The sequence below is a fragment of the Camelina sativa genome, chromosome 14, assembly GCF_000633955.1.
Source record: "Camelina sativa cultivar DH55 chromosome 14, Cs, whole genome shotgun sequence".
Lineage (NCBI taxonomy): Eukaryota > Viridiplantae > Streptophyta > Magnoliopsida > Brassicales > Brassicaceae > Camelina > Camelina sativa.
In genome coordinates, this window is record NC_025698.1 from 24476773 (window position 1) to 24497446 (window position 20674).

At 38.5% G+C, this 20674-nt stretch overlaps 2 protein-coding genes across 2 annotated transcripts in view; one reads left to right on the forward strand and one right to left on the reverse strand.

The window, feature by feature from the left end:
- On the reverse strand, window positions 2355-4829 carry LOC104742338 (G-protein coupled receptor 1-like). The gene is made up of 10 exons (XM_010463338.2): window positions 4506-4829; window positions 4245-4276; window positions 3990-4159; window positions 3733-3827; window positions 3469-3570; window positions 3327-3383; window positions 3084-3227; window positions 2921-2991; window positions 2631-2841; window positions 2355-2539 (listed from the first exon to the last, which is right to left on the reverse strand). Exons 1-9 carry the CDS (start codon window positions 4686-4688, stop codon window positions 2709-2711), a joined length of 987 nt encoding a protein of 328 aa, XP_010461640.1. The 5' UTR covers window positions 4689-4829; the 3' UTR covers window positions 2355-2539; window positions 2631-2708.
- Window positions 20123-20674, forward strand: part of LOC104742340 (protein CHUP1, chloroplastic-like) — an 11408-nt gene continuing 10856 nt past the window's right edge. The window contains exon 1 of the mRNA XM_010463339.2: window positions 20123-20333. The gene's annotated coding sequence lies outside the window, so the exon portion shown is untranslated. The remainder of the gene's footprint in view (window positions 20334-20674) is intronic.

The following is a 20674-nucleotide window of genomic DNA, read 5'->3' on the forward strand; positions in this document are numbered from 1 at the left end:
TTTTTTTTTTTTTTTTTTTTTTTGATTTACGATATTTCCATAACAATTTCTAGAAACAATTTATGTTTTTTTTTTTAAAGTTATTTACTCCACATTTCATTTGACTATTCTTTGCATTCTTTTTGAAGTCAGATAAATTCATTTCGTTCGGATAATACACATGACATTTTGGGATAAGAACAATTAAGTTTTGTTCCCACTTCCCCCAGTCGTAGAAATGTAAAAAAAAATTGCTAGTCATCAATCATCATCAAAACTAGAAAACATGAAAGATCACACCTGGATTCTCACACTCTTACGTCAATACCATGCGTCACTCATGCTTACGACGAGCCTTGTTGTAGTTTTGTTGCAATGCAAATTTGTCGGTAAACCCAAAAAAACTCTGTTAAAAATAAATCATAATCAAATTAAAACCAATTGGGCCGACAGTACCCATATATCGGCCCATTAGTCAATTAGGGTTTCTTAGTCTTCCGCCGCTTTTCTCTTTCTCAATTCACCTTCCTATATAAAACCTTCTCTCTCTTATCTTTTTCTTTTCTCTTCCTCTGCGAAAGCTATGATCAATCAAATCCCTCTCCTTTTGCTTGATCTCGGTGTTTTGACCTAGTTATTGCGTCGATCAATGCATTGAAAGTGACTACATCGGGGCTTTGATTTTATATGTTGTCGGTCTCACGATCCAATCGAATAATCAGCCCCGGGTTTAGTCACCTTCACTGCATTAATCAATGCATTTTGGTAAAAAAAAAAAAAGAGGGGATAGGTTTTTTCCATTTTTATAAATTAGGTTTCGCAGGATGCTTATTATAATTGCTTTGGCATGATTTGTCTTTCTAAATTTGTGTTATGAATAACTAGATGTACTTGCAGTTGTTTTTATTTCTTGTAAATTGTAATTTTCCAGACGCAATAACAGTTTTAGACTCTTTAATTCAAGAAAAGTGATCCGAGATGACAATTATAATTGTTTTTGTAATGATGTAAAATGTTTCCAGGCATCAGATTTTACACGTTTCTCGAATTTAGCTTAATAGTACTAGAAAAGTTTGGTGTCTCTGTCCTCTGTGTTCGTACCAAAGTGCATGAATGTATTTTGTACTTTGTTTGACATTGCTTTATTTCAATCTGTGTGTAAACGGTAGTGTACTTTTTATATATAGTGTCAAATGTTTGAGTAATGTACTTTTTATATGTCACGCCGCCCACTTCTCCATTTGGCTGCCTCAACTAGTTAAGACTTGAGAGCTCCTGCTTGTTGTTGCTGGCGCAGAATCAGATGTTGGTTCTTTAGTAACGGTGGTGACACAATCAACTCTCGAATTCATCAAGATGATGAACCTTCGTATCAAAGAAACATTGCATGAATACCTCTCTTTCCTCTCATCTCCTGGTTTAGACATTAGGCCCAAATGTGTGATTGCTTTGCCGCTTTTGTTATACAAGTTTGGTTTGCGTAGATTCATTGTTAACGGATGCTTGTAGAAAAGTTCATGTTTGCTCATATGCAAGGCTCAAAAACCTATGAGATCAACACCGATGTGAACGTGATAGACTTTGTTTTCTTCTCCTCCGTTGCATTTGTGGCTGCTTTTGCAAAAACTCTTTATGTACCTAACTTTTTCTGATTAGGAATCTTGAACCATTATGAAGTGTATAAATGATTAATTTCAGTTGGGTTCTTAACCTAAACACACAAGAACAAAAAGCATGCACTGGAGATATAAAGGATTAATTCAAGTCTTCAAGAATATGACGCTCTCACTCTGATCAATAAACATCAAACTAAAACATCTACGACCCTGCTTAACTAGTGTTCTGGTATACCTTCAGATCTGATGTCGAAGCTCACAACCGCAGATTTATACCTCAATCCAAGCCAAATAATATTTAACCCATTAATAGACAGTCCTCGTTTAAAAGGAAGGTGAGGACAAAGAGTCACCTTTTCCCACAAACCTCCAACACCCAATGTTCTGATAATAAACAGATATCCGATCTTAGAGTTCACAAAGGTATCATCCCAACTGAGTAGAGTACTTGTACTCGTCGTTAAGAGGGTCATGTCCAGAATAATAACACATAGATGTTCCGGAAGCCGAGGTTTTGGATTCTATGGCGGGTAAGGTCACACAAGTTGTCTAGGGGACAAACGACGCCGTTAGACTTTCTGAGGTACATTATTTGAACTTTACTGGATTTGGAAAACACCTGGTTGTAAGTAAATGCATTACCTGTGGAGATGATGGCATAGCGTGTACATGTCTTGAGTCATAGTATTTCCAAGTGTTAAATGTAAAACTCCTTTTTGGGTCTTGTTGGGAATTTAGACTGGATGTTAAAATTCTAAATCTCACAAGATAAGATCTTTGTAACTAACCTCTCCAACATTTTCATGGAAGTTCGGTAACTTCAAATCAAGATCAAAAGACCTCACAATGATTTTTTCATACAAAAAAAATAAAGATTGTCAAGTTCGTGTTCCCAAAGAATGATTCATATACATTGACGACCTGTTGTGCATCCTCCACCATATCTAAGAGAGAGAAACCAAAATGACCATATTGGTACACTCATTGAAGTGAAAAAGATAATTAAAGACAAAACAAACCACCAATGAAACTTACCAATCTTCATCCAAATGCTACTATCATCCGCCGCCTTCTGGTTATTGGTCCATGAAATACATTGTTGAAATGTTAGTGTCATTGCTGGTCCTCGGTCTTGAGAGAGACCATTTCACTTCGCTGTTGTTGTTGTTGTTGCTGATGTAGAATCAGATGGTTTTTAGGTCTGAAATTACTTGGAAGCCATCGATATAGCCGTTCCGGCAAAAATCTAGCAGACCAAATGCGTCAGGAAAACCAAGCTTCAATGATTCTTGGGAATATAGACCAAAGAGAATGGTGTGACTTACAGTTCGAGTCTTTCATGGATTGCTCGACGCACTGAGCTGTTGAAACCATAGGCTATTGAGTTGAACAAGCCCTGAAAATACAACATTCAGAACAGCGACGTCGGATGAGCAAAGAATGATCAATATTGAATTTTATAATTGCTTTGTTTGAAGGTTTTGCTACCATTAGTGCAGCTGTCCCGACGTCAAGAACTGAGAGCCAGAAGATCTTATGGCCTGGCTCGATGAAATCATGAATACGGTTAATAGTGCCGAATGCCCATGATCCTATTAGAATGAGTGGATAGTATCCCCATCGGTTCAACACCTGTGGTTTCAGGAAAAAAGCAGTGAGGTTAAAACGATGACACAAATCGTGTCACATGATGCCAAACTAGTATTGGCAATACAGAAAGAAAAGTCAGACCTTTAGCTCTGCTCTATTATCAAATTGATCCACTCGGTCTGACATTCCAACTGCCATCTGAAATTAATATCACCATATCAGTACACAAACAAGTGTATCAATGATGTTATGTGGCTGTGACTACATTCAGAAGATAACATACCCGTCTAGCATTTCTTAGCATCCGTATCACTTGGAAGTATGTAAACCCATTGTAGAGAATGGCTCCCCAAAGAGGAGCGTAAAATGTTAAGAAATGAACAGCCTGCAAGTCGAAAAGTGAGATGAGTTCCAGTATGAAGAAGTGATAAGAACTAGTTGCACAAAAAAAATTCTAATGCCTTTGACAGAATCAAGTAACCAATCACATGATAGCATAGAACTCGGGAATTGAAATCTTTGTGCTCAAACTAGCATTCTCTCATACCTTTCCTTTAAGTCCAGTTTGTGTCCAGCACCACGGCCCCAAATGGGAATGGTTATTACCAAAAGAACGTATGACAGTCACTACCAAGGAAGTTCCTAAAAAAAGTAGATCAAATCAGACACTTACGTTACTAAATCACCAACGCAGAGATACACATCCAATCCTTAAACCCAAGAATGGATGTACAAACAAATGAGAACAGAAACACAAGAGATTTTTTTAATCACTGATAAAATAGAGTAGTATTATTTGCATACCCCAAACATATAAGTGAAACATAGCTTCCAAATCCTCCACATCAGTTTTATGCTTGACCACAGTACGATGAAGAGTGAAGGCAATTGTAGTTGTCCACAAGAACGATGCTACACAGAAGAAATGAGTGGTGTAGCCTTGTGCATAACAAATGAACCCCTTTGATGGATCCCTACATGATCAAGAGGTACCAATCATCTTATGAAAAAAAAACTCAAGAAGAGAGAGTCACCACAACTAAAGGTAGATAAACATACCCAACGATTAGGAAGAAACTGCAGAGCATATCCTGAAACAATCAAAACATTGCTAATAATCAGTAATGGAGCTCAAAATCTCACTACGCAATGCTCAAATCCACCTTATCCACGTAACAGTTCACAGTGCTAAGGATCGAAGAAGAAAGAAGCAAAACAGTACATAATCCTAGATCTAGCATGATCTAATTTCACTGAAACTTGTATGAATCAACTTCAGGTAGGGTACTAAATCAAAAGACAAAGAACGAAGAAACTTACAGAGAGAGCAAGGTAGAAGACGAGCTTGAAAGAGAACTTTCGAAGTTCTTTGAAGAGGCAATAGCAGAGAACGATGAAGGCTGAGCCGACGAACGAGAGACTGGAAGCGCCGGTGTTAATCGCCGTAATAATGCTGCGATCTCCGGCAGATAAGCCTCCGCCGGCTGTGAGCACCGCCGACATTGTTATCTGTGGTTCCAAAACCGATCTGAGGGATTTGATTGACGTTTTCCGCGTTTAGTGTTCGTCATTTCCGTCGCGTGGTATCTTCCCCGACGGACGTTGCGTGGTGGGCTAACCTCTCACCCAGGTTGGCTCGGTCGGGTCAAGTTATGTCCACTGAACCCGTCATACCCTCTTCTTTAGGCCCATTAAGAATCAATATCCAAAAGTTTTTTTTGGTTTCGTTCTTCTTTTACGGGGGTATTGGACACTGGAATGTAAGGAATTTATTAGAATGTTCAATTCCAGTGTTATTCGTTTACACGTTTTATAAATTCTTCTAAATTCAGGTGTTATTGGATTATTACTTTTAATCATTCTTTTAAATTTAGGTGTTATTCGATGATATAGAATTTTTTAGAGCAACATGATTTAACAAGAATGTGAGAATTGTTAGTGCAAATTGTGAATAATGAATTCTAACCTTTTAAGCGGAGATTTGGTTAGATATAGAGACAACCTCACATGTGTTCTTCCATTTTGGATACACGAAGAAAAATCACCACTCACTAACGACTGATTACTCCAGATTCACGAAGAACAATCACCGGCGGCGATTGACTACGACGACTGCGACAGTCGCAGTGGGACTGTACTTGACAGTAGAGATGAAGAAGAATTATCCCTTGTGATTTACGAATCTACAATTATATATATCTCCTTGATGATTTGATTCTAGTTGATTTAGTTGCAGCATTGAGGTTTATGTCTTATTATGGTCTTCCTTTCGAAATTTTTGTGGGGAACGAACAATTGAGTTTCTGATAATCTCTCTCCCGTTCATTTCAAGATTTATCTTTTCATGTTTTTGTATTTGAGCTAGGAGTCAGTATTCAGATGTAAGATCCATTACAGTAATATTCAGCTGTATCATCAAATTTGTTCTCTGTTTGGAATTCAATTCTCTGTTTTGTTCCATCAGATTCTGGTTGAGGATCATCATCTTCTTCATTATGTTTGGTAGCTAATTTTCTACGCTAGAGGAGAATTAGAAGACTTATCTATTTTTTTAATTCTATTAACAATTCTATTCGATTCTGATAAAATATAGTAGTTAGAATCCTTTACAATATATATTATTTTGTCATTAATTCCTGTCTATTAAATTCTTTCATAGTCTTGTGTCCAATACATCTTTGCCTCTTTGAATGATTTAATAATTGATTAATTATTCATCGAAAATCGGAAAGACGTCCAATTTCCCCTTGTAACAATTGTATCATACTAGTTCCAAATGGAACTTTGACCTCCTTCTATAACTTTCTTAAATTTATATGTTCCACTTATTTCTACCTGAATACGTACTTTTATTGTTGTTTCTCTCCGAATTAAAACTTCTCATCTATTTCTCCATAAATCTTGCTTTATATAGTTTATAGTTGGTTTAATATTTGCTTAACCAATTGACGAGTTTTATTAACCAGATTAAATTTTAATTCAACCCGATTTCGATATTAAACCTACCAAACCGGATTAAGCCTATTTTTTCAATGTTAAAAAAATCTTTAAAATTAAAAAGAAAACCCGAAAATCGTTTTTTCCTCGAAAAAAAACTGAAAAAAATGTCACAAGATCAGTGGCTTCATCCTTCATGCAATTATGAGACCGAGAATGTCATCAACGAAAGCTTCCAGTCAGGTCCTTGAAAAGATCTTTGGGGCCCCTTGTTCAGTCTCACTAGTCACCATCATCTCCACCACCACCACCACTAATCAGCGATGAAGAAGGAGAAGACGAAGCTGAAGAAGAAGAAACAAATAGTGAGTGTTTAAGGAACGGTCCCAGAGCTTGATCATGAGAGCAAAGATGACAGAGAAAGGAGTAGCGGCGACATAAGGGATGGATCGAGGCTTGTCGAAGATGTGAGAGAAGAAGCTTGCTCGACTTTATTCTTCATCTCTTTCCCTTTTTCTCCAATCCTTATCTCTCTTTGATTTTGACAATGTGAAAGCTGCCATCGGCGAGACGAAGGTTGTCACAGACGTCGCTGTATTCGTTCACCAAAACCAAAACCAAATGTCCCCGTATTCCTTAAGCAGTTGATGCTCTCTTGGGATTTAGATGAGAATCTTATGCTAATTGAAATCTCTGGTTCATGAACTGTTAAATTGACTACGCCGTGATACCCATATCGGATTGACTCCCAGAAATTGGGTTGAGCTGCAAATTCTTCAACTTTGCTTGCCGAAGAATAGAACTGTAATCTCAGCTTTGATGTACTCAAAAGAGAAAGACCTAAATTAAATCCCAGTTTTATATTCAAGAAGAAGAAGAAGATTCAAATTCAGGTGGGTGAAAAAGAAGAAGATTCAAAGTTCAGATGGGTGAAAGAAGAAGAAGAAAATGTGTTGGAATTTTTTTTTTCTTTTGATCAATTACGGGTTGAATTTTAGATAAGTTAATTTGTAGGTCAACTAGGATTTTTAATTCTATCATATGGTTATATCTGATTTGATTCGTAAACCGAATAAACCTAGATTTATGGGTAATTAGATGAAAACTAACGATTCGGGGAGATATAGGTTCAATAATATTCGTTCAGGGAGAGACAAAACGAGGTCAAAGTTTCATGTGGAACTATTACGATATAATAGTTACGAGGGGGGGGGGGAAATAGGACGTCTTTCCTCGAGAATCATGTCAAACTTGGCTACGCTTGACATCATTGCCTTTATCTATCTGACTATTTGGACAAAATTATATGATATGGGTGTTCTTGCATCTAAGATCAAATGAGCTTCTTAGCACCATCAATCAGTCAAAAGCGACATCAGATGAGAAATATAAAGCGTAGGTCATGGTATTCCTATGTCACCATTGACAGTTTAAAAAATGAATACATCAAAAAAGAAGATTCTATAATTCTTTGACAATCACTCAAAGATAGGTTTGATTACCAAAAATATGTAATTGTATCAAAAGCTAAGCATGAGTGGTTAAAGTAGTGATCATAATTTCGGTATGATCGGAATCACTTTCAAGATGATATTATGTGGTGAAAAAGTGAGTGATTATGATATGATTGAAAAAACGCTCTCAACTTTTCATTCCGGAAATATAATCCTCTATGAGCAATTTCGAGCCAAAGGATACACTCGATATGCTGAATTGGTGCAAGTCATTGTTACTAAACAAGATAATGAACTCGTGATGATGAATCATCAATCTCATCCAACTAGATCAATTGCAATTCCAAAAGTGAATATTGTTTCATCCAGTTATGATAATAGGCAAAGACGAGGACGCAGATGCGGTCGAGACCGTGGTCCTGGACAAGGAAAAGGAAGGGGTTCTTACCCCAATAGTTTCAACATGAGAAAATCCAACAACAATCTTTAAATAAATGATGTTGGTCATATTATAGAGAAATAAGATGAGAATATTTCTTATAGTTGTGACATGAGAGGACATTAATACCAAACTTGTCGTATACCAAAAGATTTGGCAGATCTGTATCAAGCATCTCAAACGGCAAAAGAAAGAGATGCCAATACCAACTTGTAACATGCGCAAACCAAACTGTGATTTTTGGGGATAGGTGTCAATCGACACCAATTATTTCTGGTTTGGCGAGTTTGTCGTAATTGTCGATCTGGGCTGGTTTGGTTTGAGGAAACCTTATAACCGGGCTATTTAAGTGAGAAGTCGATGAAAAGGGTTTTGGGGAAGTGTTGTTTTGTCGCTGTTCCATAGTTTTTAGAGAGAAAAAGGAGAAAAGTGTGTTCTTGAGAGTTTGGAGGCTTTTGGAGAGATTCTTGGCTTGTTTTGAGAGATCTATTCGTGTAGAGTGGAGATCTTGTGCTAGGAACGAAGGAGGAGCCTTCTAAAAGTGTTGGATTCATTGTTATTGGTCTGAAACTTCCTTCAAAGAGGAGAGTGGATGACCATGGCTGATCTAAGCCTGAGATTTCCTTTGTCTTGCTTGTTTGATGTTGTTTGTGGTGTTTTCTTGCTTGTTATGGTTGCTATAGGTTTCCTATGGATTCAAATGGATTTGGGATTGAATTTTGGATGGATAGGAGGTGATGAGAAGCGAGATTTGACTCTCGGAATCGAGCAGATCGCGTCTGCGGAGTCAGTGTCGATCGACACCAGGTGGGTGTCGGTCAACACCATGGAGAAGCATCGATTGACGTTGTGGGGTAGTGTCGGTTGGAACCAATAGCTAGTGTCGGTCGACACTTGGCTGGTGTCGATCAACACCTCCCTTCCAGCGAAGACGATACTTGTTTCCTGGTTTATATGTCTTAATTGTTGATTGTGTTTGACATTGATATCTCAATTGCTTGTGTATATAAACCAGTAGATGGGAGGATTGCCTCACTGAGTGATTATAAAATACTCATGCATCTCAATTTGTGTTTGTGGTGCAGGTAAAGACAAAGTGTGATCGTGGAAGCAAGGCAATGAAGAGGAGGATGTTCTAGTGACTCGTTTGGTTGTTGTCTTGCCTTTGCTAGGTTGCTAGAGATGAATCATTAGAATGTGGTTTAGGTTGCTGGTTCTTTGATTCATGTTGTTTGGATTATTGGTGTAATTGTTATGAATTAATGTTGGTTATTGGTATTGGATATTTATTGGTTTAATGGTATTTGTTTTATGTTATCCGTTGTTATGTGATTGCGGTTAGGTGGCTAATGGGTATTGGACCACTAGTTTAGATTATTATTATTATAATTATTATTATTATTATTATTATTATTATTATTATTATTATTATTATTATTATTATTATTATTATTATTATTATTTATTTATTTAAAAAAAAACGGGTCGGGTCATTACAGTTTGGTATCAGAGCACTTACGGTTCTAGGGTTCACTGGGTTTCTGTTGTTGATGTTGTGGATTTGCATGTTGTAATTGATTATGTGAGTTAGTCAATTGTGTGTGGCATGAAGTCCTAGAAAATTCTCTTCGACCCTTCAATGAGATTCCACGGTATGTTATGTTTCTTTGTGTGGTTTTGTGTTGGTTTATGCTTGTTGGTCTCTGTTCTTGGAAGTACAGTGGTTAAAGGTGTTTAAGTTGTTGGTCATGGACGTTGTCGTGGTCGTGGTTGTGGTCGGACAAGTTCTCGAGGCCAGCGAGTGTGTGGTCCAGAGTTCCACGAGGAGGTACGTCAGAGGGTCGCAAGCGTTTCAGGAGAGACCAGAGGGGGTTAGCCGGTGAGCGTGGTGGAAGTGCTGGAAACCCAGGTGTGGGGTTGCAACAGGTGGAGCCCAGGGTCGAGATGATCGCTTGGCGGATCTGTTGGAGCGGTTACCGAGAAGGGTACCAGTGCAGGCTCTAGTTGTGCCGCATGTGGTAGGGTGCAGCCGAGGGCTGCAGATGTTGAGGAGTTTCCATCTTATGTTAGGAGGATGGAGCAGTTGTAGATGACCGATACGAGATTCTTCTCGAGAGGTATTGAGCCTAGAAAGGCGGATAGGTGGACATATGCAGTTGGAGCATATATTTCTTTGTTTGATGGGTAATCCAGTTGGATATTAGAAGTTGAGTGGGCAGGTGTTACATTACAATGTTATACTCTGACCTCAGGAGGTAGTTTTGGTCGGAAGATGTTTATAGTCATTAAGGATTGTTGCTCTTGAGGGAATGGTGATTCTCCTAAATACCAATAGCTCGAGGGGCTGGGGGCTCCGAGAGTGGATGAGGGGATGATTTTCCCCTGAGGGGATGAGTAGTTCCCCTGATAGCAAGATCTTAAGGATTGGGTCCAAGAGAGAGACGATATAACTCGAAGACGCTGGTCTGAGAGTGAGATCGGTATGGCTCGAAGATTGCGACCTAAGGGTTGAGGAGTTGGGAGCAAGCAATGCCTAGGACATGAGTATAAACATAACGACATAATGTAAATCTCGAGAGTGGCTTCGATTTTAGTTGTGTTGGCCGGTGGGCCAGGGTTTCTATGACCGGTGTGGTAATGAATGTGTGGTTGTTGCGCTAGGATTGTGCGGTCGGTGGTGCTAGAGTCCCGGGAAGGGAAGCTGCAGCAGGTATGAGCCGACAAAGGCATGGTAGCCAGATACATAAGTTCACGAGAAGCCTTCACGGCAAGATAAACTAATTGTTGCGACGATGTTGGATGAAGTTCATTGGAGATGGACTGGGTTGCTAGATTCAAGGTTTTTGTAAGCTTGTTGGGGGAAATAATTCAAGTGGTTTGAGTTGGCAGCCTGCATATTGTTTGATGTGGTGAATCAAAATATGTGAACGTATGGTACTTATTTATTTGATTACGCTCGTATTGATGATTTATTGTGGAGAATTGCCAAGCGGGAAACCTATGTTGGAATAAGCTGTCTTGTGAAAGTTTCCCTTAGAGAGAAGTTACTAGAGGCTCTTGAACAGGAAAGAGGGGTTGATATTCGGGTGGTGGTGAGTTGATATCGGTATACTTGATTATTAGTCTAGTAGAGCTGAGTAACAAGAGGATTTGTAAAACAGGGGATTCATTCGTCTTATCACTTCACCGTGGGGAGCGTCGGTGTTTTTCGTCAAGTAGAAAGACGAGGTATGGATTTATGAGTTCATGGCGATGCTTTTTGGGTTGACTAACGTGCCAGCAGTGTTTATGAGATTGATGAACAGCGTGTTTCAGGAATTTTTTGGACTTGACTGTTATCAGTTTCATCTACGACTTCCTATTTTATTCTAAGAGTCATGAGGAGCATGCAGTGCATTTGAGGGCAATTATGGAGAAGTTGCGGGAGCAGAGGTTGTTTGCTAAGTTTAGCAAGTTTAGTTTCTGGCAGCGTGAGATGGGTTTTCTAGGTCACATTGTGTCCGCAGTGGGGGTTTATGTCGATCCGAAGAAGTTTTAGGCTATCCGAGTTTGGCATAGACCGCAGAATGCCACAGAGACCAGGAGTTTTCTTGGGTTGGCAGGTTATTACTGGATATTTGTGTAGGGCTTTGCAAGCAAGGCACGACCGATGACTAAGTTAACAGGGAAGGAGGTTCCTTTTGTTTGGTCGCAAGAGTGCAAAGAGGGTTTCGCAAGCCTGAAGGAGATACTTACTACTACGAAAATGTTATAGATGCATCCAGAGTGGGTTTAGGGTGTGTGTTGATGCAACATTGGAAAGTATTTGCCTATGCTTTGCGGCGGTTGCGAAAGCATGAGGACAATTATTCTACTCATAATTTAGAGGTGGCTGCTGTAGTTTTTGCCCTGAATATTTGGAGATCTTATCTTTATGGTGAAATGGTACATGTGTTTACAGATCATAAGAGCCTGAAGGATATATTCACTCAGTCTGAGCTGAATTTGAGGCAGAGGCGGTGGATGGAGCTAGTGGCGGATGATGATCTGGAGATAGCCTATCACCCTGGTAAGGCTAACTTGGTTGCAAACGCTCTAAGTCTGAAGTGGGCGGCTTTGGCTCAGGATCAGGACATGGAGGCTTTGGTAGGGGGAGATTGGTGTATTGAGGTTGTGTGGTATTTCTCAGGAGCTGTTGGGTTTGAAGGGGGCTAATAGAGTAGATCTTCTGAGCAAAGTGCGGTTGGCTCAGGAGAAGGATGTGGGGATGGTGAATGCCTCTAGAGTTGTTGATTCAGAGTATCAGGTCTCTGCCAATGGTACCATACTTGTGCACGTTCGGATCTATGTGCCCAAGGATGAGATTTTGAGGCAGGAGATCTTGAGGGAGGCTCATGCGAGCATGTTCTCTATTCATCCAGGAGCGACTAAGATGTACCGTGACCTCAAGAGGTACTATCACTGGGTAGGGATGAAGAAGGATGTAGCTATTTGGGTCGCGAAGTGCGATGTCTGCCAGCTATTGAAGGCTGAGCATCAGGTTTCGGGTGGCTTGTTGAAGAGTTTGTCCATTACAAAGTGGAAGTGGAACATAATTATGATGAACTTCGTGGTAGGGTTGCCAGTATCTCGGACATTTGATGCTATCTGGGTCATTGTGGACCGATTGACTAAGTCAGCACATTTTCTGGCTATTAAGAAGATTGATGGAGCAGCGACCTTGGCTAAGAAGTATGTGAAAGAGATAGTCAGATTGCATGGTGTGCCAGCGAGTATTGTGTCTGATAGGGATTCCAAGTTCACTTCGGTGTTCTGAAGGGCGTTTCAGGCAGAGATGGGCACTAAGGTACATATCAATACAGCTTATCATCCCCAGACAGATGGAAAGTTAGAGAAGACGATTCAGATGTTGGAGGATTTGTTGAGGATGTGTGTGTTAGATTGGGGTGGCCATTGGTAGAGGTGTCAAACGGGCTGGCCCGCTCCATCTGGGCCGTCCGCAACGGGCAATTTCTATTTTCTGAACCGCAATGGGCCGGCCCGCTAAGCCCGCAGACATAAAAGTTATGTCCAAACCCGCCCCGCTAAGCCCAGCGGGTTAGCGGGCTGGTCCGCGAGCCTAAATAATATACTAAAAAATAAACTAAAATTAATAAAAAATATATATTAAAATAAAATAAAAGTAATAAATAATTATTTTAAAAAGTAATAAATAATTAATTTTTTTATAGATGTTTTAATTTTTTACATTAAATTATTTGTGTTACCACATACTTTTAAAAGATATATATTTAAAATTATATAAAAATAGTTATGTATCTATATTAAATATTTATTTTTATTTAATATTTGAAGACCGCGGGTCGGCCCGCGGGTATAACCTGCTAAAACCCACAATCCGTTTGGGCTAGGCCTGCAAGGCCCGCTTTTTAACGGGCTTAATATTTAGTGTTCATGCCCGCTCTGCTGAGGTACTATTTGGGCTAGGCCCGCGGGCATGGAGCCATTGGGCAGATCACTTGAGCTTCGTAGAGTTTGTTTACAACAACAGCTATCAGGCGAGTATTGGGATGGCTCCTTATGAGGCGTTGTGTGGGGGGGCCATGTCGTACACCGTTATGCTAGACACAGGTGGGAGAGAGAAGCATGTACGGGGTGAGTTTTGTTCAGGAGACCTCGGAGAAGATTCAGGTTCTAAAGCTGAACGTGAAGAAAGCTCAGGATCGGCAGAGGAGTTATGCCGATAAGAGGAGGAGAGATCTTGGGTTTCTGGTGGAAGACAGAGTGTACCTCAAGATGGCCATGTTGCAAGGTCCGAGGTATATGGGTCCGTTCAGAGTAATTGAGTGGGTGGGACCGGTAGCATATATACTGGAATTTCCCGAGGTTATGCGTGCGTTCCACAAGGTTTTCCTTGTGTCTATGTTGCGGAAGTGTCTCCGCGAGGATGATCGGTTGTTAGCTAAGATTCCTAAGGATCTTCAGCCTAACATGACATTGGAAGCGAGGCCAGTGAGGGTTCTTGAGAGGAGGATCAAGGAACTTCGGAAGAAGTAGTTTCCTTTGATGAGAGACCTATGGGACTGTGATGGTGTTGCAGAGCAGAACTGGGAGCTAGAGGCGAGGTTGAAGACAAGGTTTAAGAAATGGTTTGAGAAGCAGGCCAAGATTTAAGCTTGTCTAGCCTGGTCCCAGTTGTAGTCCTATGAGGTGGTGTTCGCCAATTGTGTGACCTTTGTGGCGGGCTGTTTAACCAATGTTGCATGTTTAGGCGACCCTTCAGGATGTGTGGTCTTCGTGACGGTCCTTCGGGATGTATGGTCTCCGTGACGGTCCTTCGGGACAAGTGGTCTTTGTGATTGTCCTTCAGGACGAGTGGTCTTCGTGATGGTCCTTCGGGACAAGAGGTGTTCGTGACGCTCCTTCGGGACAAGTGGTCTTTGTGACGGTCCTTCGGGATGAGTGGTATTCGTGACGGTCATTCGGGACAAGTGTTATTTGTGATGATTTTGTTTAGGATATTTGTTTGGCCTTTGTGGCGGTCCTGTTTAGGACATTTGTTTGACCTTGGTGGCTGTCTGTTTAGACATTTTGGCCTTTGTGGTGATCCTATTTAGGACATTTGTTGGTCTTAGTGGCGGCCTTTGTGGCATTTCAATGATCCATGTGTGGTCATGAGGTATCCTAATGAGGGGATATATGGTTAGTACGACATTATGTTGTTTTACGCGAGCCACGGGAAAAAAACCTGGTTAGGTATAGGAATTGTTTGCTCTAGGGACAGTTGGTTCTAAACGACTCTTTGGGGACTTTAGTTCTCCTAGTACTGCCATATTCTGAGAGTTTGTTGCTTGAGGGTATGGTTGGTATATCAACTTCGGATGACAATACTGGGGCATGCTGTAGGGTGGCAACCAGAGAGATGAATTTTGGACTTCTTTATACATTATGACATGCGGGTTTAGGCCTGATGAGGAGCCAATATTATGGCATGCAGGTTTGTGCCTAATGAGGAGCCAATAGAAACTCAAGGTTAAGGCCTATGTGTAAAGAAAAGTCCAAAAGTCGAGAGCAAATAATGTCTGGAACGTGAGTCTATCGCCTAGAGGTGACGTTTGTAGACCGGTTGGGGGGAAGTGCGGGCCGTGGAGACGGTTGCACATGAGTCATTGGTTGATGGTTGTTCGAGATTCGAGAATGAATCTATGTTGGTGGGGGAGAATTGCAACATCCGCGAACCAAACTGTGAGTTTTGGGGATGGGTCTCGATCGACACCAAGGGTGGTTTCGGTCGACACCAATTATTTCTGGTTCGGCGAGTTTGTCGTAATTTTTGATCTGCACCGATTTGGTTTGAGGAAACCTTAGAACCGGGCTATTTAAGTTAGAAGTCGACGAAAAGGGTTTTGGGGAAGTGTTGTTTTGTCGTTGTTCCATAGTTTTAAGAGAGAAAAAGAGAGAAAAGAGTGTTCGTGAGAGTTTGGAGGCTTTTGGAGAGATTCTTGGCTTGTTTTGAGATATTTGTTCCTGTGGAGTGGAGATCTTGTGCTAGGAATGAAGGAGGAGCCTTCTAGAAGTGTTGGATTTGTCGTTGTTGGTCAGAAACTTCCTACAAAGAGGTGAGTGGATGACCATGGCTGATCTAAGCCTGAGATTTCCTTTGTCTTGCTTGTTTGATGTTGTTTGTGGTGTTTTCTTGCTTGTTATGGTTGCTATAGGTTTCCTACTTATTTAAATGGCTTTGGGATTGAGTTTTGGACGGATTGGAGGTGATGAGAAGCGAGATTCGACTCTCGGCTTCAAGCAGATCGCGTATGCGGAGTCAATGTTGATCGACACCAGGTGGGTGTCGGTCGACACCATGGAGAAGCATCGATCGACAATGTGGAGTAGGTCAACACCAATAGCCAGTGTCGGTCGACACTTGGCTAGTGTCGGCCGACACCTCCCTTCCAGCGAAGACGATACTTGTTTCCTGGTTTGTATGTCTTGATTGTTGATCGTGTTTGACATTGGTATCTCAGTTGCTTTGTGTGTATAGCCCAGTAGATGGGATGATTGTCTCACTAAGTGTTTATAAAATACTCATGCATCTCAATTTGTGTTTGTGGTGCAGGTAAAGGCAAAGTGTGATCGTGGAGTCAAGGCAATGAAAAGGAGGATTTTCTAGTGACTCGTTTGGTTGTTGTCTGACATTTGCTAGGTTGCTAGAGTTGAGTCATTAGAATGTGGTTTAGGTTGCTGGTTCTTTGATTCATGTTGTTTGAATTATTGGTGTAATTGTTATGAATTAATATTGGTTATTGGTATTGGATATTTATTGGTTTAATGGTATTGTTTTATGTTATCCGCTGTTGTGTAATTGTAGTTAGGTGTCAAGTGAGTATGAGACAACTAGTTTAGATTATTATTATTATTATTATTATTATTATTATTATTATTATTATTATTATTATTATTTATTAGAAAAACGGGTCGGATCGTTTCACAACTTCACACTTTTTTTCACTCATCTTTGTAATGTTATACAACTCCTATTTATAGTGGAGTAAAAAATATATGAGTCACACACTTGTTTAATTAGTAATGACAAGTGGAAAATTGTAGCGACAAATGTTACACGTCAAAGATAAGCTTAAGATTACAAGTCCAATGATATATGTTTACGATGTATGAATTACATTTGTTTCACAATAATAGCTATATTATTATTGTACATGAGCANGTTTGTAGACCGGTTGGGGGGAAGTGCGGGCCGTGGAGACGGTTGCACATGAGTCATTGGTTGATGGTTGTTCGAGATTCGAGAATGAATCTATGTTGGTGGGGGAGAATTGCAACATCCGCGAACCAAACTGTGAGTTTTGGGGATGGGTCTCGATCGACACCAAGGGTGGTTTCGGTCGACACCAATTATTTCTGGTTCGGCGAGTTTGTCGTAATTTTTGATCTGCACCGATTTGGTTTGAGGAAACCTTAGAACCGGGCTATTTAAGTTAGAAGTCGACGAAAAGGGTTTTGGGGAAGTGTTGTTTTGTCGTTGTTCCATAGTTTTAAGAGAGAAAAAGAGAGAAAAGAGTGTTCGTGAGAGTTTGGAGGCTTTTGGAGAGATTCTTGGCTTGTTTTGAGATATTTGTTCCTGTGGAGTGGAGATCTTGTGCTAGGAATGAAGGAGGAGCCTTCTAGAAGTGTTGGATTTGTCGTTGTTGGTCAGAAACTTCCTACAAAGAGGTGAGTGGATGACCATGGCTGATCTAAGCCTGAGATTTCCTTTGTCTTGCTTGTTTGATGTTGTTTGTGGTGTTTTCTTGCTTGTTATGGTTGCTATAGGTTTCCTACTTATTTAAATGGCTTTGGGATTGAGTTTTGGACGGATTGGAGGTGATGAGAAGCGAGATTCGACTCTCGGCTTCAAGCAGATCGCGTATGCGGAGTCAATGTTGATCGACACCAGGTGGGTGTCGGTCGACACCATGGAGAAGCATCGATCGACAATGTGGAGTAGGTCAACACCAATAGCCAGTGTCGGTCGACACTTGGCTAGTGTCGGCCGACACCTCCCTTCCAGCGAAGACGATACTTGTTTCCTGGTTTGTATGTCTTGATTGTTGATCGTGTTTGACATTGGTATCTCAGTTGCTTTGTGTGTATAGCCCAGTAGATGGGATGATTGTCTCACTAAGTGTTTATAAAATACTCATGCATCTCAATTTGTGTTTGTGGTGCAGGTAAAGGCAAAGTGTGATCGTGGAGTCAAGGCAATGAAAAGGAGGATTTTCTAGTGACTCGTTTGGTTGTTGTCTGACATTTGCTAGGTTGCTAGAGTTGAGTCATTAGAATGTGGTTTAGGTTGCTGGTTCTTTGATTCATGTTGTTTGAATTATTGGTGTAATTGTTATGAATTAATATTGGTTATTGGTATTGGATATTTATTGGTTTAATGGTATTGTTTTATGTTATCCGCTGTTGTGTAATTGTAGTTAGGTGTCAAGTGAGTATGAGACAACTAGTTTAGATTATTATTATTATTATTATTATTATTATTATTATTATTATTATTATTATTATTATTTATTAGAAAAACGGGTCGGATCGTTTCACAACTTCACACTTTTTTTCACTCATCTTTGTAATGTTATACAACTCCTATTTATAGTGGAGTAAAAAATATATGAGTCACACACTTGTTTAATTAGTAATGACAAGTGGAAAATTGTAGCGACAAATGTTACACGTCAAAGATAAGCTTAAGATTACAAGTCCAATGATATATGTTTACGATGTATGAATTACATTTGTTTCACAATAATAGCTATATTATTATTGTACATGAGCAAGTGGAATGATATGTGTTTATAATGTAAGAATTATACTTGTCTCACAATAGTTGTTATATTGTTTTTCACATTTTTATAGTTCAAACTTTTTTTTGCTTAATATTATATATATATATATATATATATATATATATATTCTCCCAATTGACTCATTTAAACTACTTAATTTTGTTGAAAAAGCAATTATAATTTTTATTTATTTGGAATTTATTTTTAAAATAGATGTTTATATTATGTAGTTTGAAATCATATATGAACGGCATGCCCATTCTTGAGCCACTCTAGAACTCTCAAAAGCTTATAAATAATGTTTTGACCAAACTATGTGCCTACAAAGTAATAATGTGTAATAAAATAGTTAATCAAATAAATTTTTTGATTTTGTCACACTACTTTGTCAAGGGTTCATCTGAAAATTAAACAGATGCATAAACTTCATAATACGACGCAAGTTCTCCACCTACCTCACTTGTACATATGCATGGTGAGGATGAAATCAATCATCCAGGACAAGAAATTTATACATTTAACTAATTTTATGTAATATAAATAAATAATTTTTGAAAATATATAATATAAAATAAATTTCATACCAAATAGTTATAAGAATTTGTATATGTGAATTCTAAAAAATTATGTTATGTTATATCTAATTTTATTTATTTTCCTCATCAGATGATTCAACACACAATTTGCTTTTTAGTTTTGAATAACATTTAATTTTGGTGAATTATTCAGATCTGGCTCATACCTAAAACAAGAGGGGCGGTGGCCAGAGCAAAAAAAAAATTCAGAAAAACGTTAAGCAAATAAAACCAAAAAAAAATGATGTTGAATATGGTCTAAAATATTTATACCTAGGGAAAGAAAATTATTGTGAATGGGCTGGAACTATTTAGAAACGTAATTGATGACATCAAAATTTTAAAAATTTTAATCATAGATTGATGACACCAAATTTTAAAAATTTTGAAGCCTAGTTTATAAAAAATATCAAATTTAAAATTTCATAGTTTGGGATCAACGCATGAATGAAGTATATTGGGTTTGATTGTGATACAATTACAAATAATTTACGACTACGTACATGTTATATAATGTTTGATCATATATATTTAGAAAGTTATACATAACACATATATATACGAATTTCTTTTATTACCATACCATAATTAATCACGAACTTTATTAATTACGAATTTCCTTTGTAGATAAAAATCTTGTATGATGGCTTGCCTAGTAGACATGTAAAGTTCAATTTCCTTCGTTGAGTTAATTTACTAACAATGGATCGACATTTATATTCGTTCAAACTATATATAAAAAAAAATAACTAAGTATGGTAAATTATATAAAATAAGCATAGATATACTAAATCATTTGATATTGGCATAAATTAATAACGTTGGAAATGTTTACTTCAATTGAGAGGTATACAGAAAAATACTCTTCCTCTTGGAGTATGACCCGTCGTCTAATCTAATTTTTCTAATTTGGATTATTTATAAAACATGTCATTATCCTTTCGGTTTTATTCTTTCGGTTTTGCATACAAAAAGGGTACACCTGATTTTGTCTGTATTAAACTATTGTTTCATTCGTACTCCATTCATGAAATAGACGTCTACATGACTTACATATACATACTTTTTTTTTCATATTTTCTTGTGGTTTTAATTCTTAAACTATATTTCTCTTCCGGTATCTCCAAGTTTTTAACCCTTACAAGACATCTCACGTACCATTGAGCTTATATAATTTATATATACGAAACCTATTCATATTCATTCGTCCAGAGATATAAATTAAGCGCTCACATATATTATATAGAATTATAGACACATGAATATGATGTCATCGTAACCATATATATTTATAAGATCAGCTGCATGTAATCATTGATCATCATCGTCACTAATGAGGATGCAAACAGGGTTTTCTTTTTGGGGGAAGACGACCATCACCAGTATTCTTCTCCTTCTTCGAGCGTTCCATCTCTAAGGTACTATATTTCTTTTTAAGTTCTTAAATGAAGCTTATCCTCTCTCTGTCTCTCCATTTGAAAATTAACAAGAACAAACACCAATTTCATTTTATCCAGGTTATTGTATTTGTTTGGATATATATGGGTATTAATTAGTTTCTGTTATATATATGGGTATTAATTAGTTTCTGTTATAAATATGTTCATGGTTCGATGTTAAATTACCAACTATCTCTCAATAAAACACGTTTTATTTAAGATACGATAAAATATTAATAAAAATCTCAAGACATCATACTTAATTAATAAACACAGCAGTTATTTTTGGTAACCATTCACTCATTTTAAAGTTAAACTTT

What these genes read in the sequence shown, in the direction of transcription:
- LOC104742338 (XM_010463338.2), bottom strand. Translation starts at nt 4,688, where the DNA reads ATGTCGGCGGTGCTCACAGCCGGCGGAGGCTTATCTGCCGGAGATCGC. An exon ending in GTTTCACTTATATGTTTGGG is followed by an intron (nt 3,828 to 3,989) that starts GTATGCAAATAA and finishes TACTTTTTTTAG; the next exon opens with GAACTTCCTTGGTAGTGACT. An exon ending in TGCTAAGAAATGCTAGACGG is followed by an intron (nt 3,384 to 3,468) that starts GTATGTTATCTT and finishes TATTAATTTCAG; the next exon opens with ATGGCAGTTGGAATGTCAGA.